The 23,412-nt window shown below is 47.8% G+C and overlaps 1 protein-coding gene across 2 annotated transcripts; it reads left to right on the forward strand.

Annotated features, from left to right (window-relative positions):
• The first annotated feature begins 686 nt into the window (after nucleotides 1–686).
• TCEA2 (transcription elongation factor A2) lies at nucleotides 687–22,483 on the forward strand. 2 transcript variants are annotated; one of them, XM_083507707.1, is made up of 10 exons: nucleotides 687–978; nucleotides 5,381–5,443; nucleotides 6,519–6,624; nucleotides 7,319–7,409; nucleotides 16,120–16,253; nucleotides 16,603–16,659; nucleotides 18,023–18,177; nucleotides 20,298–20,444; nucleotides 20,953–21,024; nucleotides 22,163–22,483. In XM_083507707.1, the coding sequence occupies exons 1-10, from the start codon at nucleotides 910–912 to the stop codon at nucleotides 22,169–22,171; spliced, it is 903 nt and encodes a 300-aa protein (XP_083363833.1). In that variant the 5' UTR covers nucleotides 687–909; the 3' UTR covers nucleotides 22,172–22,483. The 2 variants fall into 2 exon arrangements, with proteins under 2 accessions (XP_083363833.1, XP_083363834.1); XM_083507708.1 differs by lacking the exon at nucleotides 687–978 and adding an exon at nucleotides 3,461–3,483.
• The last annotated feature ends 929 nt before the right edge of the window (nucleotides 22,484–23,412 follow it).

Raw genomic sequence — 23,412 nt, forward strand, 5'->3', positions numbered from 1 at the left:
CCAAGAACTAACTTAGTTGGTCTTAAAGGTGCTACTGGAAGGAATTTTTTATTTTGACTATGGCAGACCAACACGGCTACCTATCTGTAACCAGAAAAGAAGAGGTTAGTATTCCCTTTGATAAAGATGGGAGGTCTCCTAGTGGCTTGTAATACATGCACATGATTAAGGCATTGCCACCTAATTTGCGGTCTTACAAGCGGTATCTACATTTTTCGAAACGAAATAAAAAACCCCGTCAGGTTGAGCGGCCCTCGACCACCTTTTCCTGAGCGCTATTCTTTAATATCCGTGCTTTTCTTTCATGCCTTTTCGTGTTTTCTTTTGTGGGCTGAGTTTCACGTTTTTATCTCCTCACGGACGCTTCGTTCCCATACCCCCTCCCCCCGTGCTTCTTCTTTCCCCCTTTTTGTTAAATAAATAATAATTTTATTGGTTGTGCTATAACATGGTAGAAAGCCACACAACGTAAATTAAACACAGCAGCGCCGTCTTCTTCGCCCGAAATATTTCTATCTAGTATTCCCCTCAGCCTCGCACAACCCGCTCGGAGCTGTAGCTGTGCCGAGGCGTTTGATGGGGCTTGTAGTCCTCCTCTCAGCCGCCGACCACGGGGGAGAGCCCAGCGCTCAACTACAACTCCCACAATGCTTCACGGACCAAAACAGTGCCGCGCGCGCTGACTTCTGGGAGCGGTAGTGTAGCCGGCGCGCGCCCAGCCATGCTCTTGAAGCGGCCCGTGGGGCGCGACGGGACTACGTCTCCCGTCGTGCCTCGGGCCGGCGCGCACGGCGGAATCAGGCGGCGGCGTGCGAGCTCGTCGGCTCCTCACCGCGGCCCGCCGGACTGCGGCACGGCTCCCTCAGCCGCATCGCGACGCGCCCTAGGCGAGCCGAGCAGCCGGCGGCCATGGGCGGGGAGGAGGAGGTCGTGCGCATCGCCAAGCGGCTGGACAAGATGGTCGCCAAGAAAAGCGCGGTGAGTGAGCCTCTTTTGGCGCTGACTGAAAGATTCCCCCCAAAGACACACACACCACACCGTGGCCCCGCCCCTCGGTGGGGCGCGCGCGCGCGCTCCCGTTGCCTTTTTCAAAAAAGCCCCGCCTTTCGCCTCAGCTGCCTCAGGTAACGGCTGTCTCCCCCCCTCCGTTTTTTCGTTTTGACCAGGGAGCGGGCGCCCTGCCCCCCCCGCCTTGGTCTCCATGGCGACCGCCCGCCCGCGTCTCGTGAAGCATTGGCCCCGCCCACCAGTCCATCTGCATTCCCATCCCTCAGCTTTTTAACCCCGCCCACAACGCCCCCCTCGCCGCCCTGAGGGAGTTAGCCCCGCCCACCCCGCGGAGACGTGGCCCCGCCCATCTCGCCTCCCCGACGCTCCCTCGCTTGCTTCTTCCCAGCCTTTAGCTCCGCCCCGCCGGCCGAAGCCCGCCTCGCCATTTGCCCCTCTTCAGGTACTGAAGGCTCCGCCCACCGCTCCCCGGCAGTTGGCTCCGCCCTCGCGCCCGCCTATTGCTCTGCATGCTGCTTTTCGCCACGCCCCCTCCCTTGGTTAGGAAGGGTTGCTCTTCCCCTCTTCCTCAATAACGGCCTGTGCAGTGCTTATTTGCATATGCTCATTTCATTTTATGCTGGCGTATTGCATTTGTATCCTGCCCATCCTTGGCTGTTGTGCAACTTTTCCTCCTTGCGATAACCCTGCGAGGTAGATGAAACAAAACAAAATAAATAAAATAAAATAATTTTAAAAATCTTTCCAGTAGCGCCATAGAGCCCAACTAAATTATTTATTGGTATGAGCTTTTGTGTGCATGCACACTTCTTCAGATACATGGAAGCTCATACCAATAACTAACTTAGTTGGTCTCTAAGGTGCTATTGGAAGGGAATTTATTTTATTTTGACTATGGCAGACCAACATGGCTACCTACCTGGTACTAGAACCCTGTGGGGTAGGTCAGGCTAAGAGAGAGAGGTCAGGCAGTGTGGGCTGTACCACTTCAGTCATGTGGAGGGGGGTTGGCTCCTGAGATGGAACACTCTACCAGTACAAACATAAATTAATTTCAGTTACAGATAGGTAGCCGTGTTGGTCTGCCATAGTCAAAATAAAAAAATTCCTTCCAGTAGCACCTTAAAGACCAACTAAGTTAGTTCTTGGTATGAGCTTTCGTGTGGATGCACACTTCTTCAGATACACTTCTTCTGAAGAAGTGTGCATGCACACGAAAGCTCATACCAAGAACTAACTTAGTTGGTCTTTAAGGTGCTACTGGAAGGAATTTTTTTATATAAATTGATTTGTATAGCCAGTGCTAGGATTTGCTTATGTGTAAGTTTTAAGCGGAGGGCATTTTTATAGGTGAGCTTTCACTGAGGTGAGCGCCCCCGCAGCTGAAGTGGTACAGCCCACACTGTCTGACCTCTCTCTCTTAGCCTGACCTACCTCGCAGGGTTCTAGTAACAGGTAGGTAGCCATGTTGGTCTGCCATAGTCGAAATAAGCTCCTGTAAGCTCCACCTAGAAAAACCCACCCCCTTTAACTTTTCAAGGTTCCTGATGTTGGGAGAGTGCCTGAGGCCCCTATGCACTGCAGTCATACCTCAGGTTAAATGTGCTTCAGGTTGAGCGTTTTCAAGTTATGCTGCGCGCCGACCCAGAAATAACGGAGTGCGTTACTCCTGGGTTTCGCCGCTCACGCATGCACAGATGCTCAAAATGACGTCACATGCATGCAAGCGGCAAAACGCGACCCGCAGATGCGCAATTGCATCTTACATTCTACTCAGGATGCAAACAGGATCCATTCCGGAGTGTTACCACTGTACTGTTAAAAAAGGAGACAGTGCTATCCTCTAGTGCTCATGGACTACAATTCCCATCATCCCTGGCCACTGACTGTGCTGGTTGGGCAGATGTGAACTGTAGTCTCAGGACATGTTAAGGGGCCACAGGCTCCTCTTGTTGATTTAAAGCAGTACATACAGGGTGAGGGCTGCTGCGCCTGCTCTCATCGCCTCTGCAATCCTGCTTCTTCACCTTGTAGTGCACAATCCTGCTTGCAAAGAGAGAAAGAATACACAGATCTCTTACAGCCCTTTAATTCATGCCTTGAAGCAGAGACTGACTTTCAGGTACAGACTGAAAAAGATTCGTGCGTATGATGCGCTTTCTGAAATAAGACCTGTACGTCTTCATAGATCAGTAATGGCAGATGGAGCTGCCTGAGGTAAGTCACCTTAATCCATACATGCCCATCTCTGGACACCAACATTTCTCTGTTATCGGCAGTTGTTTTCCACTTGAACCCATTCTTCAAGCAATAAGGCATACTTTTTAGCAGGTTTGGCAAAGAACTGTTTCTAGATGTCAGGGGCTACATCTGGGTGTCTAGACTCCAGGCTGTGGGATTGATTGGACAGCACTGCTCATTCCAAAGTTGGTTGATTTGTACAGTTGGCAGTCATTTGTGAATGAGAGAAGAAACGTGAGTAGCAGTATAGATTTGGCGGTGAGTGTAGGTGCCTCAAATGTGCTCTAGCTTTTTCTTAAAACAGCCAGACTAGGGTTGTGGAGCCTTTTTTCTGTTGGCGCCCCTAGACCCTCAAGGTAACGTGGCGGGCTGGGCAGGAAAGGACTGAAGCCAGGACCCAGAACTAAAAGTGGACAAGACACCCCATTTTCTCTTGTCCAGTTCCTCTGGGTGCCCCACTTTTTAGAATTCCCTTCCTTTCCATGCAGAGAGCAGAATGCAGATTCCCCCCCCCCCCAGACAAGGAATGCGTACTGTTCCAGCACTAATTGTTCCCAGTCTTTCCCGCCTCCTTGAGAGCAGCAGAGAGTCCTCCTGCTGTCTTTGTAGCAATCAGACTGAGTTGTTTTTGTTTGGCTTAGTTTATTTAAACGGTTTTCATATACCACTCTTCATCAGGCTTGATTCAAGGGCAGTGTACAAAATAAACGTTTTAAACTATTAAATACAAACAGTCACAATAAGTTTTCATTTTCTTGCAATACATGTTGTATTTCGCAAAGATGCTCAAAATAGCATATGAGCTCCAATATATCTTTCACTGGCCTAATCTCTGTGGCCAAAAAAAGCCTTTGCCTTTTGGATTGCCTTATGTGGGGTCAGAATGGCCCATGGTGAAGGGATAAAGCCAATTCTTGGATATTACTGTTATCTTGGCCATACTGCTATTCAAAGAAGCGATTAAAAATCCTTCAGTGAAAGCAGAAATTGGCCCTCCCTGTGTTTTTTCTGGGATGCCTGGCTCGAACGGATTTTCAGAAAGCTGAAAATGGACTGAGCTTTGTTAAAGAGCAGATTGTTTATTCTGGATATTGCTGTAGTTCCTGGGCCTTGCAGCTTTGCTCAGATTGAGCTCTCCATGGCCTCTTTCCTTGTCAGATTGTTCTGGCGATTGCATCCCTTTCAGAGATGAAACAGACCCTCTTTATGGAGAGTAAGAGATCAAAAGGCAGTGAGTCTGTCGGGTTAGGCCTCTTTCTCTGCCTTTGCAGTTGGTCACTAGAGAGCTTGCTTTTTCTAGGGGTCCAGAATATTTACTCTTTGAACTAAGCAAGTCATTCCCTGTCTGATGGAATGGGCAGAGGAGCTGCTGACCAGTCTTGATAGATTCCAGGCTGATGTGTGTCTGGTTAGCACTGCAAAAAAAAAATCAGCCTGTGCAGATTCCTTCATCAATTGAGAGGCGGAGGAACAGATTCAAGGGTACCAGGTGCCACTGCTTTATTAAAGATCATTAAAAACCTCTGGTTTTATTTAACCTCATTTTCTAAATTTCTATAAATCATCTGAGGGCTTTTGTTTTTTTTAATTCCCTGCAGCCCCGCCAGCTCATGAAGTCTGTTTTGTTTGGTATTTGTGAACCCCCACCCTGCCCTTTTTGTGGATCCAGCCTTCCATTTGGCTGGCATTGGTGATTCACTCCTCATCCAGACAGATGCAAAAGTCTTTGGGTTTGGAAACTCCAGCTTGTTTTGCTGGTGCAGAAATATTTTCTAAATTATATACATGTAATGAATATCTCAAACATGCTTTTCTCCTACACTGCAATGGCTGCATTTTCAGCCGCATACTGATCCATGCCAGAGTGAAAATCCCCTCACAGTGGAAAAAGTTGGAATCTATCTTGATTTGTGAAATGTTACACGGTTTACAGCTGCAGTCATCTGCAACAAAAATTGCTGGTTCGGCTGGGGATCTTTCTTTTCGAGAAAGGATTTTAGACGCAACTGACCTGTTTGAGGAATTCCATTCTTAATTTGCTGTGCCTGTTATCTGATGATCACATAGAAGCAATTTGGACTTAATTCGCTTGTCAGTTTCTGTTAATTTGTTGAATTCCTTTTCCTTCCAGGAAGGGGCAATGGATTTGCTGAAGGAGCTGAAAAGTATGCCAATAACCCTGGATTTGCTGCAGGTAATTCATGCTGATGGATGCCATTTGTCTTTTACCCTGCTGCCAGCGTGAATTCTCCCTCTACACCTGCTAGTCTGTTTCATGTAGGCTGCACGGTCACATATTGGAATACCATAGCTCAGTAGTAGAGCAGGCAGACAATCCCAAGTTCAAGCAGTCCCATCTACAGGTGTGTGACCCAGGGGCCTAATATGCCCCCCCCCCAAGATCCTCTCCCAATTTTGGTAGATTCAACAAAAAGAAAAAATATGTAGACATTGGATTTAATGAGTTAGGAGGAGACCATGACCACCCCCCCCCCCCGTTGCTCAACAAAGGTCAGCTGGGGAGAAGCGGAAGGCTCTGACATGATACCCCTGGGTGGTTGGCTACTGGCGACTGCAGCCCTTGGGCCAAAAAAAGGGTGGCAATCTCTGTGTTTGGTAGCCGAACTGATCATACAACCTGCCTTTGTGGATCAGACCAGGCCCATCTAATCCACCCACGCGGCATGAGAGTGGCTGCCACCCCCAACAGCAGCAGTCTCTCAGAATCCTACTTCTGATCATGGAGACTGTCCTTGTGTCTGCTATGCCTAGAAGCCAATACTAGACTTCTCTTTTTTCCTGAGCCATAGAGAAAAAAAGTTCCATATTCTAGTTTTTATCCTGTGGCCATGAATTCCTTAACTGAACGAGAAATTGCACAAAGAAGTGCTTATTTTCTTTTGTCCCGACCCTGCTGCTTATCAGTTCCTTTGCATGACGCTCTGGGCTCTAGTGTTTGGACTATGTCCTGTCTCTAGTTGTAAGAAGTCCTTGATGTCCCAGAGCCGTGGGGAACAAAATCAAGGTCCTATGTGGTAAGGAGGGGAGGGGAGAATTCTTGCTGTGATGAATGATAAAAGGATTATAAAGCACACAGCATTACAATTACTGTTTCATGGAGTAAAGCTAGTGCAACCCTTTCTGAGATTTGGTCTTAGCTTTAATTATTGATGCTTCGACTTGTTTGGGCCACTAGTTTCCTTGTTGTGGAGATTTCTGTCTAGCTGGTCATATGATGACCTGGTGATTTCTTCCTTCACGATCTGCAGTCCACTCGCATTGGGATGTCCGTGAATGCACTCCGGAAGCAAAGCACAGACGAAGATGTGATCGCACTTGCCAAATCACTTATCAAGGCCTGGAAGAAACTCCTTGGTGAGGGACTAAGCATGTTTGGATAGATTCTCAAGAACGTAAGATAAGCCCTCCTAGACTGGAGCAAGGATTTGTCTACCCCAGTTATCTGTGGCCATTAGTGGTCAATCAGCTGCCAAGGGGGGGGGGAGCAACAGCCCACTCCTCTCTCTCCTTTTTTTGCTTGTACCCATGTTTGATTTTCAGAGGCTCATAGGTTGCTGAAATGAGCATGTAGGTGGGGATTGGGGCTTCCTCTGCCTGCTTTAGTGACAAAACCACCTTTGTGCCTGCAGCAAAAGCAGTGGGAAAGCTGAGAGAACACAATTGTGCTAGTTGAGTGTGTAAGCTGAGTCACAGCATTTGCCCTGCTCCTAAAATTTAAAGCTGTTTTCTGAGTGTGCCATCTCGTGAGGAAACGTGGGAGCTGAGGTCTTAGCAGCTGCTTTGTGTGGCAGGGTCATGTGACAGATGACCGGTCCTGGAGCAGAAGGGGAAAGGCCATCTGATTCGTGGCCACATCAAGTAGTCACACTGTCCTAGGAACAGTTGCTTTAGAACTTTATAGGACCGAGCCACTAAAGAAGCTCACTTAAGGGTGATCAAATGCCAGCAACCTTGGGCATATGCCCTGCAGAGAAGATTGCAGCTCCTCTTGATTTAACTTTTTCTACTTCTTGCTTCCTTTGCCATTGCTCCTTTCCCCCGCATTCAGATGCCTCAGAGGATAAGAGTGACGAGAAGAAAAAGAATTCCTCCTTGCCAACTTCCTCCTCAAAGGAGAGTGGCGACTCGAGAGACCAAAGGTAATAATGTTTCCCGTTAGCCAGAGGTGGCACTTTTGCACATCGTATTCCTCTTCCCGCCCCTAACGTTCTTCCATTTTTGATATTAATTTTGATTTCTTTACTTTGCCTGTTGGAATGGGAAACTTTTTGATCTTGGTATAGTCAAATTAAGGCTGCCCTTAATTCATGATGGTGAGGAATAGAAAATAGTGGTTGCAGATAGAACTATCAGTGTGGTATCATGTTGTGTTTTTTTAAAAAATGCTATAGTTGTAAACGGAGAAAAAATAAATGTCTACAAAACACAGTGGCTTTTGTGAGTTTATTTTGATTACCATTGTTTATTATTTGATTCACCTTCATTCCTCCTTTATTCTCTCTCATGCTCATCCTTTATTAATAAAAACATCACTTCCGTTTTTGTTGATTTATTTTGTGTTTGGGTTCTGCCCCCCTCCCCCACGTATTAACCTGTACTCTCCTCCCTCCCCCAAGTGCACTTACCCAGCGGGGTGGCTGTGTTAGGCTGTTGCAGCTTAAGCAACAGAATGCTTTTTGGCACTGTAAAGTCTAAGAAATTTTATTATGGCATGAGCTTTCATGGACTACAATTCACTTCAGCAGATGTGTGCGTATAATATACAGTGGTGCCTCGCAAGACGAAATTAATCCGTTCCACGAGTCTCTTCGTCTTGCGGTTTTTTCGTCTTGCGAAGCACGGCTATTAGCGGCTTAGCGGCTATTAACGGCTTAGCGGCTTTAAGAAAAAGGAAACAAACTCGCAAGAACTCGCAAGACGTTTCGTCTTGCGAAGCAAGCCCATAGGGAAATTCGTCTTGCGGAACGACTCAAAAAACGGAAAACTCTTTCGTCTTGCGCATTTTTTGTCTTGCGAGGCATTCGTCTTGCGAGGTACCACTGTATATATTATAAAATAAAAATATGCATGAATATTTGTTAAGTCTTTAAGGTGCCACAAGACACTTACCTGTTTTCACTTTCCACTTAGTTTTGACACCAAAAGAGAAGTTGTCCTTTTTTCCTCAGCTGAGGCAGAACAATGGGACAAAATTCTATTTAAATAGAAAGTGTATGTCATGCAACAATCCCGCAACTTCTCAGCTCCAGGTTATGTCGATACCATTCTTCTCTAGACTGTTAATAGCAATCTGCCCTGTGGACCCTGGATCAGGGTGATTTGCCCTGCCCCAGGAGCCCCCCACCCTAGAATCATCCCCAAGCAATTCAGGGATGGGGGCGGGACTCTGGGTTTTTAATCTCATAAGAAACCTTTTAAAAGATTGGTGGCGCATGGCTCTGCACAGGACTTGATCTGGGAGGATCAGACCCTACCCTTAACAGCTGTTAAACGGGAGTATCCGATTCTGTGTGGTGCTGCTGGTTCATAAGCTGCTTTCCCACAGGAAAGCCTCTTGCTAAGCAGCACCTGAACCCCACAGGATCTATGCCTCCAGCCAACAACTATTGAACAGAGGCATTGACCTTGCATAGGTGGGGATGGGGTCATGTCAGGTAGGAAGAAGAGCTGTGGTGCTGAGCCCACCTTAACCAGTGTAGGTCCTGGCCTCTTTCATGTGGCCTTGTTCCCAACCTGCCTGTTCCTCCTGCCTGAGGTCTTCTCCCCTGCCAACCACAGATCACTCTGGGCCAATCCAACCTGACCTGTGGAAATTGTGGCTGTCTTTACATGACTTTTCCAGCGCCTAAGGACGGACACCTATGCCTGATTTGACTCTGGCCTCATTCGAATCCAGCACACAGCCCTAATAGCCAGGGGTCGGAAATGACCAGCCCTCCATGTGAGGCCCATTCTCTTTTGCAGTAAGGGGTGATGTGTTTCTTCCTGGACACAAGACATGCAGCCTTCAGAGCTACTGGCGGTTGCTTCCTCATTGGGTGCCTTCTGTAAACCTCTCTGGATTTTGACCCTTTACCTGAAACTGATTTTATAGCTTAAAGACTGTACTCCACAGTGACAGGGGGCAGAACCTTCATTTTGTTCAACCAGGAAGGAAAGAAGTTGAGATTTTCCATTATTTTGCTCCATTTCCTAGTTTGTCGGGTTGGGAAATATGCAGAGGATGTCTAGGCTAGGTTCATACTGGTAGACATCAGTTGTAGAAGAACACGATTCTCATGAGGTTTGAGCATGCCCAACTATCTCAGTGTAAGTAACCCACCCTTTTCCGAATTGTGTTGGTGAGGTTGAAATGGTCAGAACCATAGGGGCAGCCACTTCACTGAACTAGCCTCATTGAACTATGTTCCTATGGTGGTCTGTAGGGTAGCAGCACTCTCAGTACTTGCACCTATCATTCAGGCTTAAGCCTTTACTTACTTCTTCAGGAGAATAGTGTCACTGGGCTTTCTTGAGACAAAATGCAGCTGTGTGTTTTGAGTTTTCCTCTGTCCCAATTATTTTAATTAAAAACAACAGCTCCTCTGAATGCCAGTGAATGCTGATTCCCATGTGCATTGAAGTGTTAGGAAATGTTTGTTTAAAACTTGCACACTGTAAAATCGGGGGGGGGGGGAGACATTGTTTCTGTTGGCTGTGATCGAACTATGGGGCTGAAAGCTCCATCTGCTACTCTGTATAGCTGCCACCTTCCAATCAAATGAGGATCAGGGTGCCATAAATGGTGATGTATTGCACTGGTTTGAGGGCCAGAGTGCAATGGCACTGGTGAAACCACCGTCGCTCCCAGGTCCCTCTGCTGCCAGCGCCTGGAGGTGAAACTGCCGCCACTCCTGCTGAGGGAGTTGAGGTGGTTTCACCCTGGCATCTCACAGGCTCTGGGGCTGACGCAGCTTGTTCCTCCCTTTGCTTTTCAACATCGTAATGTGTCACTATATCGTGATGTTTGGCTGATGATAAGCACAATGTTGAAAAGCCGAAACGCCCAGCCTTGGTGGAGAGGAAGTGCAAATTAGATACCTATTTGTTGTTGTTTAGTCGTGTCCGACTCTTTGTGACCCCCTGGACCAGAGCACGCCAGGCACTCCTGTCTTCCACTGCCTCCTGCACTTTGGTCAAACTCATGCTGGTAGCTTCGAGAACACTGTCCAACCATCTTGTCCGCTGTCATCCCCTTCTCCTTGTACCCTCCATCTTTCCCAACACCAGGGTCTTTTCCAGGGAGTCTTCTCTTCTCATGAGGTGGCCAAAGTATTGGAGCCTCAGCTTCACGATCTGGCCTTCCAGTGAGCACTCAGGGCTGATTTCCTTCAGAATGGAGAGGTTTGATCTTCTTGCAGTCCATGGGACTCTCAAGAGTCTCCTCCAGCACCATAATTCAAAAGCATCAATTCTTTGGGGACCAGCCTTTTTTATGGTCCAGCTCTCACTTCCATTCATCACTACTGGGAAAACCATAGCTTTAACTATACGGACCTTTGTTGGCAAGGTGATGTCTCTGCTTTTTAAGATGCTTTCTAGGTTTGTCATTGCTTTTCTCCCAAGAAGCAGGTGTCTTTTAATTTCGTGGAGACCTATAGAGCAGCTCAATTGAGCAATGGTAGAGGAAGGCCAAAATAAAAGGTGGGTGGAAAAACCCAGGGTCATTCGCTGGTCTGATCAAGCCCTGACAGACTAGCAAATAAACTGGTTGAAGAGCCACACCCATCTACTGTGTCTTGGCATAAAGAAAAGTGTAGTGAGACATTTTTAACTGTTTGCGATGTAGGCAGATCAATTCTGCATCCTGCCCAGATCATTATGGATGGTCCAACCAAACTACACTGGCTTTCAATGCAGCAGCGTTCTTCTGACCAGGTTGGAACGCTGGCTTTCTGAGTAGGCCGGCTGTCCTTGGGAAGCAACAAAAGGTTTCACACTCGGAGCTGGAGCACCAGTCCTACACTTGCCCAAATCCAGTGACAGCCATTCATGTGTAGCTTCCTTGAGCATATCATTTTATGGACATTCAAACAGCAGTGCTGACTTGAGTTAGCAGAAGGTGGCAAGATGTTGTAATAAGCATTTATACGTTCCAGCCAAGCTATTGGAATGGCTCCAGGGAAAGCGATGTGAAAATTGCTGCTTTTGGGTGGCCGTAATCTGGGACCTGACATTCCCATTGGGAGATCTGTTGCAGCCTTTTCTTACAGCTGCCCGGCAATTGCTTTCAAAGCACATGGATTGTGGTTTAGCCATCGAAACAATCTCTGTATAACTTTGTTATCTCAGCATGGGGCCATGGATTACAGAGAGATTACAGTGGGACATAGGAGAAAGTGGAGGCTTTTTTTTGCATACGGGGAGATTGTAGTGATGTCCCCTGCACATTTTATTTAGAAAGTTACTTATTTCTTAACATTTCTGGCAAACATTCCTAAGCAGTTTACGGAAATCAGAAGATACTGTGAATAAAATTGGAAACACTGCAAATATAGGTCAGAATACCATAGATATATTGTAAAAGTGCCATCTTTTAAAACTGCTAGTCAACAAACAGAGAAGGATAACTCTCTCAAGTATCCAAACCGGTCTCTGTAACAAATTGTGTTTTTTTAGGTTTGTGCGAGATATCCAACAGATGGATTTTCTAAGGTATCTATTGAGAGATTATTGCAGAGGGTTGATGCTGTGACTGAAAAGTCCTGGTTTCTAGAGATGGCAGTCCACTAGTCACAGTATGTTGGTTGTTCCTCTAAATGACCCATTCACTGGGAAGAAAGTGCTGTCAAAGAGCTTAGTTTGCCCGGTGCTGATGCATCATATTTCAGTGGTGTCGCCTATGGCAGCTGGTTGCCCTCATGACTGAAGTTACTAGAGGCCTCTGTGTAGAGACATTACCCTCTACAGCAGCAGTGGGAAGCCTTGCCCACAGGCCAAATTGGGTCTGGCAGGGTTAAATTTGTAAAGCTGTTATTGCCCAAACCACATCCACCTGGCCCACGCCTGACACGTGACGGCAGGTATGGTACAGGTAAAGATGTGGCTGCTAAGCAACAAGCAAGGCTTCTGATGCCACCAAGCCTTGCAAGGAGGAGCTCTGGAGTTTGTCGCTCATCGCAGTGCAAATTCCAGGGGGCTAAGGAGTCAAAACCGCCACACAGGCTATGTTCCTGATCAGGATTAGGCCTTTGCACCTGCAGTTTGCTGCATTTCTGTGTTGGCTGGCGGGGTGGGAGGGAGAGAAATCCCTCTGCAACCAGCAGGAAACGGTGCCGGGGGGTGTTCAAGGTGGGGGGAATGAGGATAAACTGTGGGCCAGTGGGAACCCTCTGAAAGCTATATCTGGCCTGCAAGCCAGATGTTGTTGTTGCTGTTTAGTCGTTTAGTCATGTCCGACTCTTCGTGACCCCCTGGACCAGAGCACTCCAGGCACTCCTGTCTTCCACTGCCTGCCGCAGTTTGGGCAAACTCATGCTGGTAGCTTGAGAACACTGTCCAAGCCTACCAAGCCACTGTCCAACCAAGCCTACTCATTTATGACTTCATTGGGACTTACTCCCAGGTAAATGACGTTAGGATTACAGCCACTCTCACTAGCTTGATTTCACAATTTAGTATGAAATTGTCATCTTATCTTATTTCCCTCACTTGAGCACCAGAGAGGGCAATTTGTTGTTGTCGTTTAGTCGTGTCCGACTCTTCGTGACCCCCTGGACCAGAGCATGCCAGGCACTTCTGTCTTCCACTGCCTCCCGCAGTTTGGTCAAACTCATGCTGGTAGCTTCGAAAACACTGTCCGACCATCTCATCCTCTGTCATCCCCTTCTCCTTGTGCCCTCCATCTTTCCCAACATCACGGTCTTTTCCAGGGAGTCTTCTCTTCTCATGAGGCGGCCAAAGTCTTGGAGCCTCAGCTTCACGATCTGTCCTTCCAGTGAGCACTCAGGGCTGATTTCCTTCAGAATGGATTGGTTTGATCTTCTTGCAGTCCATGGGACTCTCAAGACTCTCCTCCAGCACCAGATATACACTACACTAACTGACAACAGCTCTCTGCAGTTTCAGATGGGAGACCGAAACCTATCTGGAGATTTCAGCGACAGAACCTGTTGCTCTCATTTCACTGCCAAAGGTGGAACTATACGACACCAGATGAACTGGAAGATTAATGCAACTGGGTAGCTCAGTTGGTTAGAACATGGTGCTGGTAATGTCAAGGTTGCAGTTTCGATCCCTGTAAGGGATAACTTGCATTTCCTTGCATTGCAGGGGGTTGGACTGGATGACCCTCAGGGTCCCTTCCAACTCTCATGATTATAGGATGGGAGCTAATGTTGATGCCACAAGGAAACAAGCATATCAGGGGTGTTCTAAATCTTATCCTGGGTGCCGTGAAAGTGTGGGAGGGGGTCCCCAGATTGGGAGCTCTTGACATGGTTTGCAAGAGGGATAAATGCTTACAGACCTTTGTTCACGTTCCTGCTTTCTGTGGGAATGAAACAAAGCAAAAATGGCTATAGCAGAAGTGGGTGAGGGAATTGCAGAGCATACCTGCCAAGGAGACTTCTCTGATTTCATACTGGGAATTGGTTTGATGAGCATGCAGAGGACTCTGCAATCCCCTCCGTAGACCTGCTCAGTGCTCCACTTCCCAAGACTTCCTGAGAAAAAAGTAATTAAGTCACTTTAAAAGCTGTAGTGTTCATATACCAATAGGGCAGAATCCAGCGTTGCACAAGCGGACTTCTGCTCGTTTAACAGGAACTCGCTTTCCTCTTTCCCTCCTACAGTTCCCCCCACCCTGTGCACCCCCAAAATTGCTCCATGGGAGTCTCTAGATTCTCCAGATCAAATTTAAGGGCACAGGAGGAACTGCATGGGGAAGGTGATGTGCTGTTGCGCAGCCGGAAAGCTGTTCTGTTTGTGCACGGAAAGCTTCAGTGCAAGCCATACAGTTGGCTGGAAGGGACCTCTAAGCCCCTTGTCATTTTAGCAGCATGCCATGAACCTGGCCATCCCCCAAGAATTCCCGGGAATAGTTTGAAGAGGGTGCAGAAACTCAGCAATCCCATCCCTAACCCTGGGGTACCCCCTTCCCCACATGGCCACCCATGCTTTTCTTAAAAAACTGTGTGTGTGTGTAATAATTATTGTTGGGAGCTGCCCAGAGTGGCTGGGGCAACCCAGTCAAGATGGATGTTCTATAAATAATAAAATTATTTTTAGGAATATGCTTCACACTGTTTCCAGAACACCTGTTCATGATTGAAAATGCTCAATTGCGTGTAAGCTCTAGGGAGAAAGATTCCTCACCCTTGATCTAGATAAAATCATTGAAAGTGATTATTAGGAGATTTGGGGTGAGATGACATCAGCAATATTTTTCTGCAATGTCTGAATCAGGAGAGGCTGTGCACGTTCTGAACTGGTTCCAGTTCCAGAAATGCGGGATGTTGGCTACCTTGTAATATTGTTCTATAATTAGGCTACAGTGGTGCCCCGCAAGACGAACGCCTCGCGAGACGAAAAACTCGCAAAACGAAAGGTTTTTTCGTTTTCGAGTTGCTTCACAAGACGAATTTCCCTATGGGCTTGCTTCGCAAAACGAAGCTTGCCCCGCAAGCTCCAGGGACAGCGGGAAGCGCAGCGCTTCTCCCCGCCGCCCCTTGCTTCAAAAGAGGTCCGGGGACAGCGGGGAAGACGCGCTGCGCTTCCCGCTGTCCCTGGACCTCTTTTGAAGCAAGGGGCGGTGCGGAGAAGATCGCTTCTCCCCTTTGCCAGCCCCGCAAGCTCCGGGGACAGAGGGGAAGGCGCAGCGCCTTCCCCTCTCTCCCCGGACCCCTTTTGAACCAAGGGGCGGCAAGGGGGAGAAGCGATCTTCTCCTCTCCGCCCCTTGCTTCAAAAGAGGGGAACGCATTGATTGATTTTCAATGCATTCCTATGGGAAACTGTGCTTCGCAAGACGAAAAACTCGCAAGAAGAAAAAACTTGCGGAACGAATTAATTTCGTCTTGCGAGGCACCACTGTACCTTTGTGCTGTGCCTGGAAGTACAGTTAGTGCAGCCCAAATTAAGAGGCTAGAATGGACACCACAACTATAAAGGAACTTGGCAGTTGTTTGACCAGTGGATGCGGGCAAAAGCTTAACAGCTAAGAAACTCTACATCTATTTGCACTGGTTTCTCAAGGTTTTGGATTGTTCGAAGCTTGTGTGAACTGATTTATGGAACTCAAAATCAGCCTTTGCCAAGCCAGTGCTATAACTCCCATCAGACCCAGTCAGGGAGATGCAATCCAAATCAGTTGGATGGTTCAAGGACGTCAAAGGCTGGTTTGAATTCTCACTCAAAGCCCCCCCCCCTCCAACTGGGATGCGGGTGGCGCTGTGGTCTAAACCACTGAGCCTCTTGGGCTTGCTGATCAGAAGGTTGGCGGTTCGAATCCCTGTTGTTCTGTCCCAGCTCCTGCAAACCTAGCACTCCAATGCAAGTAGATAAATAAGTACCCCTGCGGCGGAAGGTAAACGGCGTTTCCGTGTGCTCTGGTTTCTGTCGCGGTGTTCTGTTGCACCAGAAGCGGTTTAGTCATGCTGGCCACATGGACCGGAAAAAGCTGTCTCTGGACAAACGCCGGGTCCCTCGGCCTGAAAGCGAGATGAGCGGTGCAACCCCATAGTCGCCTTTGACTGGGCTTAACCATCCAGGGGTCCTTTACCAGCTGCAAGCCCACCTTCCTCCTAGACTTTCACGATTTGACTTCTGCAAAATGAGCAGAGGAATTTTGACCAGCTTCATTTCTCTTCCAGCTCCGCCAAAAGGCAGGACCCGCCGAAGACCCCCACCACACCCAAGATCACCACCTTCCCACCAGTGCCTGTCACATGCGATACGGTGCGCAACAAATGCAGAGAAATGCTGACCTCCGCTCTCCAGATGGACAGTAAGGCGCAAAGGAGCGAGTCCTTCCCTCACCTCTTCTCCTTTCCATCAGCATCGTCTTCCTTGCATTCCTGAATCTGTGCCCTTTTCAAAAGAGCCCGTGTTTGCTGGTGTTCATAGCGAGCACTAGTAAATTCTGAGCTTTCACAGAATCGTGGAATTGGAAGGGACCCACAGGGGTCATCTAGTCCAACCCCATAAATTTGTATGTAGACAAATGGCGCTGATGGGCACATGAAATGCGAGTCTCTGGTTCAGTGCGGCGGGAACCTGGTGCCAAAGTGTGAAGGCAACAGCTTGCTTAGGGAATGTAGTCTTGGCTACCTTTTGGTTTTCTTGTTTCTTCACAGATGACTATGTGACCATCGGTGCCGACTGCGAGCAGCTTGCAGGCCAGATTGAAGAATATATCCTTGCTTTGTTTGTAGCATCAGAAAGGAGGCATAGGGGATTTCTGGGCAGCCGCTATTTCAAAGGCAAACTCCCAATCCTCACACTTTAAACTCTCTCTATGCCATGATACACTTAAAAGCAGTTTAGTAGGGCCTCCTCCCAAAGAATCCTGGGAAATGTAGTTTTTGAGGTTACCAAGAATCCCTCGCATTTAGGTAAATGGCAGAACAGTAGTGGAGTACCACAAGCCGGACACTCTGGGAGCCAGAGATAAGAATAAGTTCAGCAGGAGAGCTTAACTTGAGAGGCCAGTCATCGACAATGTAATAATAATACAGTGGACACTCGGGTTGTGAATGTGATCCATGTGGGATGCACGTTCGCAACCCGCGTCTGCGCATGCGTGGGTTGTGATTCGGCACTTTGGCACATGCGCAAAGTGCGATTTAGTGCTTCTGCACATGTGCAAAGCAGGATTTAGTGCTTCTGCACATGCACGACCGTCAAAACCCGGAAGTAACCCGTTCCGGTACTTCCGGGTTTCGGCAGTCCACAACTCCAAAAAACGTAACCTGAAGCATCTGTAACCCAAGGTATGACTGTAATAATTTGGCTCACCAAGCCATTTTGATCAAGCCACACCCACCTGCCAGTCACCTGGTGTCATGTGGGCAGATCAAAAGCTGCCTGGGCTGGGGCTCCGGAAGTGCTGCAGACCCCAAGTTCAGATCCTAGACCAGCCGAACCCAAGCTCAGTGCTTCCAAAGTCTTGATGATCAGCTGGTTGGTGGCGCTGCAGAAGCATCACACACCTTCCTTCCAAAACACAGACTGTCAGCTGATTGTTGGGACTTCACGAGGCAGTGCAGGGCTCTTAGTAAGGGGCTTGCAAAGAGGTGTACACGACTCTTTCAAGTAACAATCAGCTGATTGTCGGGCCTCCAAAGTTCTGTGTCGCCTGCCATCATTGTAATATCAGCCGATTGACAGATGGGTAGTCAAATTTGGCCTGTGGGGGTTAGGCTGGATCCTGTTCCCAGCTCCTGGGCTATGGGTTCTCTATTGTCCTGTGAAGGGTGTTGTAGTAAAGGTGCTGAGAGAGCTCCCAGAGAGGAGAATGTGGGCTAGGAAACCTCAGGAGCAGGGAATGAAGGCTTCCTGGTCACTTGGCAGTCTTCCTCCTCTTAATCTTTGAAGGTGCCTAGCAGAGGGGCTTCCAAGGTGATCTCTTCCATCCTCAGGGTCCTAGGACTCCTCTGCTGATGCAGAGCTCTCCATGATGCCCAAACCTTGATTTAGACTGTTAGGCTAACACGTTTGGAGCTGGGGCCTGGGCAAAGGCAACCTGACGGTGGTGCTCCTTAACGGCTTCTGAACTTATATACCAAGATGTCAAGAACACAGACTTGAAGTACAAGAACCGGGTCAGGAGCCGCATCTCCAACCTCAAGGACTCCAAGAATCCTGACCTCCGAAAGAATGTCTTGTGTGGAGTGATCAGTGCAGAGCAAATTGCAGTGATGACCTCAGAGGTGAGATGGACAGTTGCATAGCCTGAAAAACCCAGTGAGACTTGCTCCAGTCTACTAAATGGCCTGATCTTACAAAGATGCTGTTCTGGTACCAAAATTCTAAACGGCTGCCGTTGATAAGGAAGAATATCCAGCGTAGGGTTAAAATTACTGTCTATAAACAGAGGGGAAAGGCCTTTGCAGAGGGGTCAAATGCTTTGGGCCAGCTCTGACATGCATCCTCAGGAGAAAACCTTAAAAGGATAAAGTATTGTATTTTAAGGTGTGGGACTCACAATTAGAGGCTCGGGCCTGGCCTTCGGCTTGGAATCAATTTGATTCCCTCCCCCTCTTCTTTTTTCCTTTCCCCTCCTATGATGGAACTCCTATTTGGGGACTTCCTTGGCTTTTTTCTGGCCCATGTAGGACCAGTCTGGAAAGTTAGCCTTGGTGAAGACTTGACGTTTTTATCCCCCAAAAAGTTTTTGAATTTAGTTTCCATTGAAATGAGGCTGTATTTTAATATTTTATTGTTTTAATGTTGTATTTTAATCTTGTTTTTAAGTTGCATTTCAATCAATTTGTTTTTATACCGGGTGTTAGCTGCCCTGAGCCCAGTCTTGGCTAGGGAGGGCGGGGTATAAATAAAATTTTTTTTTATTATTAATGGAAGCCCTTGCAAGAACTTCTGCTAGCTCAGCCGGACTTTCCGCCTTCTTCCCTCCCCATTGCCCCCCCATTGGCTCTGGGGTGGGTGGGAAAACCCCAAAGCCACATGCAGAGGGACGAGAGGAGATGTCTCCATGAGGCAAGCAGAGATGCTGTACTGATGGGACGTTTGTAGCAGCACACTGAATTTCTCGCTCTGTATTTTATTCTCCTTTGGTTGCCTCTATACTATATTTGCCCGGGTCCAGCATCATTCTGTTTTCATTGTCCATTAAAGGCAGGCAGGGGACAGAGGAAGGGACAGGAAGGAGAAAACTCATGTCTGCCGTAAGTGTGGAGAGGAGGTTTAAGGGAAGGCCTTGGTGGCACGGAAGAGGGGTCTCTCTCTCTGTGTGACCATTGCCCCACTGAGAGGAAAAGTGGTTTTAAACAGCAGCAGAAGCTTGAGTAAAGCAGGGAAGGAGAGACACTGATTGGTTGTGCATGTGCATCTTAAACAATTTTAACAAGAAGAAATAGCAGTGATGGTAACAACGCAGAATCGAACACAGCAGAGCCTTTCCCAATCCCCCTTGTGCCGTACTCAAACCTTGTTTTAATCTGCCGCCTCCCACCACCACCAGTGTCTTCCAAACTCTGTTTTATTCAAGCTTCTGCTGTTGTTTAAAACTGCCGCTTTCCCCCTCTCAGTCTTCCTGCTGTACCGTGGAACCAAAAAGGTTAAGATCATAGCTCTTTCAGGGGGGAGCTCATTTGCTCCATGGTTTCTGATGACCGTGTGGGACAAAAGTTCATTATAGAGTGTCTTTGAACACGTTTGGCGGAAATGCAGCTCGCTAGTGTGCAAATTGAGAAAGCCAAACTGAGCACAGGGAGAATTAGAGGTTATCCAAAACAGAAAGTTCAGAGAGAATGGAAAATCTTTAAAGAGTACCTGGAAAAACATTACAATAACAAATATCTCCTGGCAGAAATAGAATGATCCTTGTAAAACAACAAATATAATGTTTTTGATATCTGACGAAAACAAAGCAATACAATAATTTGGAAATGTGTGTGAAAAAATAGTAGAAATAATAACACAATGAGTCTAATCGGAAGTCAAATGTGTTTATTTTGTTTTGTTTTTTCCTCCCCCCTTTTTTCCTCCACCCCCTTCTTCTTCCTCTTCTTTTTTTATTTTGCCTCCTTTCTTGGTCTTTCTCTTTTTGTTTTGTTAAGAGAGAGAGAAAGAGATAAAAGTGTAATATGAAAACTTCAGTAAGTTAAAAGTGATGTTGTGTAATTTTGCTATTACTATTTATATATTGTTAAAATTGGTTAATTGTAATGAATTGATGTAGCAATTGCTGTGGTTTTTCCCTTTGTTATTGTTGAATTCTAAATAAAGCAGTATTCTTTTAAAAAAAAAAACAAAAGAGAGAGAGAGAAAGCCAAACTGAGCGGGTGCTCTTATCTTATTTCCCTGAAAGGAAATGGCCAGCAACGAGCTGAAAGAAATCCGGAAGGCCATGACGAAGGAGGCCATCCGGGAGCATCAGATGGCCAAGACGGGAGGGACCCAGACTGACCTCTTCACCTGCGGGAAGTGCAAGAAAAAGAACTGCACCTACACCCAGGTGAGACTCCAGGTGTGCACAGGGCACCCTGAAAGACCTGCTGGTTTGCTTCTTGAGGTCCTGAACACCCCCTCATTTCATGAAATCCACTGAGAGGTGAGGGTCTTCAGCTTCTCTGTGGAAGGATCAGTTCCGTCAGGATTGGGTCCAGATTTGTACCAGGCCAGTTGAGGGAAAGGACAATACAGCTGTCCGCTTCTACTGATGGAAGTGAAAGGACTGTTTGGGTTTTCTTCCATCCCTGGCAACATCAGGACGGGTTGTAACTGGTAGCTTTGCTACGGCCAACAGCGGGGAAGCCTTCTCACCCCTCCCCAAAATCCTCAGAACAAGTTTTTGTGGAGCTGCTGCTGGCTAGAGCACCAGTTTTCAATTCCAAAACGAGTGGCGGGCAAACAAGCGAGTGCAGATGATGGGAGGTGATGTGGAAAGACTGCTACAGGGCAAGCCTTGGAGACCAGCAGTACAGACCTCACTCACCCTCTGGCGTTTCCTTCCTTCGACACAGGTGCAAACCCGCAGTTCAGACGAGCCAATGACCACTTTTGTTGTGTGCAATGAGTGTGGGAACCGCTGGAAGGTAAGCATGCCTAACTCCCTTTATTTATTTGCCCTAAGGGCAAAAACCTGCAGTTCCGTCACAGGGTCTTCCACCAACCTCTTCTCCGGATGAAATGGCACGTGTGAAGAATAAAACAATTCCCCGAACATCGTAGGATGAGCTCTCCAGTGTTGCTTTGTACTCCTTCAGGCACTTAGAGAATATGCATAGATCATATAACGTATTTTTTGCTCTATAAGACGCACCAGACCATAAGACGCACCTAGTTTTTGGAGGAGGAAAACAAGAAAAGAAATATTCTGAATCTCAGAAGCCAGAACTGCAAGAGGGATCGCTGCACAGTGAAAGCAGCAATCCCTCTTGCTGTTCTGGCTTCTGGGATAGCTGCACAGCCTGCGTTCGCTCCATAGGACGCACACACATTTCCCCTTACTTTTTAGGAGGGAAAAAGTGAGTCTTATAGAGCAAAAAATACGGTAGATCTTGTCCCGTGCTGTTTGGATAATTGTTTTATAGTTCACATGCACTATTATCATCTGGATTGGATTGTTGTTTACAGATTGGCCCAGGTTTGCTGCTACACAGTGACCCCAGCTTGTATTTTCAATAATGTTCATATTGAGACCACTTTTAATGGAGCTCCTGTGGCTCGGTCTTTTTGTTATCTTTAATTGAGGACACTCTGCCTCTCTCTCTGTCTATAGCAGGGCTAGCCAATGCATTGCCCTGCAGACATTGATGGACTGTTAACTCCCATCAGCCCCAGTCAGCATGGCCAGTGCTCAGGGATGATGGGAGTTGTAGTCCAACACATGGAAGGCATCACATTGGCAGACAGAAGTACTGTGTTCAGTCCTACCTCGGCAGGCAGCCTAAAAGGTTTATAGTCCATGACATATAATGGCTGCAATGGGATTCCAGTAGGCAGAGTGTGACTTTTTTTCAATTTAAAAAACCACAACTCTCAGGCCATTCTCCCTGCCCTTTCAGCCCTCTCTGTCTTCCCAAGTTCCTTCCCTTCCTTGCCAATATTGCGCAGCAGCAAGAAAATCAAATCCGGTCATTCTTCAGAGAGCCCTCTCTGCTGCTTCTGTGTTTTGGGGTAAAATCAGAGGCATCTTGGCTGACTCTTTCCAATCCTACCAACTTCTTGCAGTTCTGCTGAGACATCCCGGACCAGGGCATCAGCTGCAGCCAACGCTGGGCCGGATCTCTGCCATACATTCCCCCAACACCGCCAGCAACTTTTGTACTGTTTTTGTCGCCAAGTTTGCTTTGTGCTCTGTACGTCATCCGGGGAGAGGAGGTCCTCTGGAAAGAGCAGCAGCCGGGGTTGGAGGCTGGGAGGGGGCCGGATGGAGGATTCTCGTGGACTTGACCACCTGTGGAGTTTCTCATCCTGAATCAGTATTTTGTGAGGGTCTGGAACAGTATTAAACATTTTTTTTTTTTTGGTTTTGGTTTTTTTAAAAAGAAATTTGGCCAGGTGTCTCGTCTTGAGCGTACGATAGCTTCTTCCGACTTTCCTTTCTTGTGCCCTCTCTCGAAAGCTGAAACGAATGTCTGCCTCACTCTGTTAGCACAGAGGCAGGAGAAGGGAAGCCAAATTAGCAGCCACTGCAACCGAAGCTTATGTCTATGGAATAAAATTCTATGGGCAATTCTTTGTCAAGACACCTCCGCACGCTTGCCAGACCACAACCCACAAGGAGTTCCTTTTGGGGTGGGGGTGACAATGAAACCAGTTTCAAAGCAGATCTTCTCCCAGAACCAGCAAGACGCCTCAGAAGAGGTGTTGCAAAGGAAAGGTGTGTGAGGGGGATGGATTCAGAGCAACAAAGCACACTGAATAAAAACCTCATGAGGACTACCTCCATTAGGAAGCGCTTGGCACTGGAAAGGGGGTAAAGGTCAGGCTTCGTTCTCGTGCTTTGCCCTCCACCTTCCTGGTTGTCCATTTGATGCCGTGCACCGAGCCTTTTAGGGTTTATCTCCACTACACATTTATAATAGTCATGGCTCCTCCTCGCAAAGAAATCTGGGAATTGACATTTGCCAGGGGTGCTGAGAACTCTGCCTCGAGATTCCCTCGCCTTCCTTAGCGGGTAGCAACGTTGCTGGCCTCTGAGCATCAGAGTCCCTCCTGCCCTCTGCCGGCCACCCACACAGGAAGATCTGGGGAGAGGTGGGGCCCATCTTCAAGTTGGGCTCTTGTGGGGGTGTCTGCGGGGGGGGAGGGTGCCGGCCCACTGGGTGCATGTCAGAAAGGAGAGCATGCTCGCTGCAGAATGGAGCGAACGACCTGGCCAGCAGATGCAAACGCGGAAGGGTTAAGAAAAGAAGAATCTGCTGGCGTACGTGAGGTTGGGCACGCAACGGCCACTGGGGGAAAGGCCCAGAGGGTCT

Source organism: Podarcis liolepis, assembly GCF_965112155.1.
Source record: "Podarcis liolepis genome assembly, chromosome: 6".
NCBI classification, from domain to species: domain Eukaryota; kingdom Metazoa; phylum Chordata; class Lepidosauria; order Squamata; family Lacertidae; genus Podarcis; species Podarcis liolepis.

Bases quoted from the DNA above. Each gene is read 5' to 3' on its own strand.
- TCEA2 (XM_083507707.1), top strand. From the start codon at position 910: ATGGGCGGGGAGGAGGAGGTCGTGCGCATCGCCAAGCGGCTGGACAAG. The intron at 5,444-6,518 runs GTAATTCATGCT...CACGATCTGCAG, and splicing joins TAACCCTGGATTTGCTGCAG to TCCACTCGCATTGGGATGTC. The intron at 7,410-16,119 runs GTAATAATGTTT...TTTCTCTTCCAG, and splicing joins GGCGACTCGAGAGACCAAAG to CTCCGCCAAAAGGCAGGACC.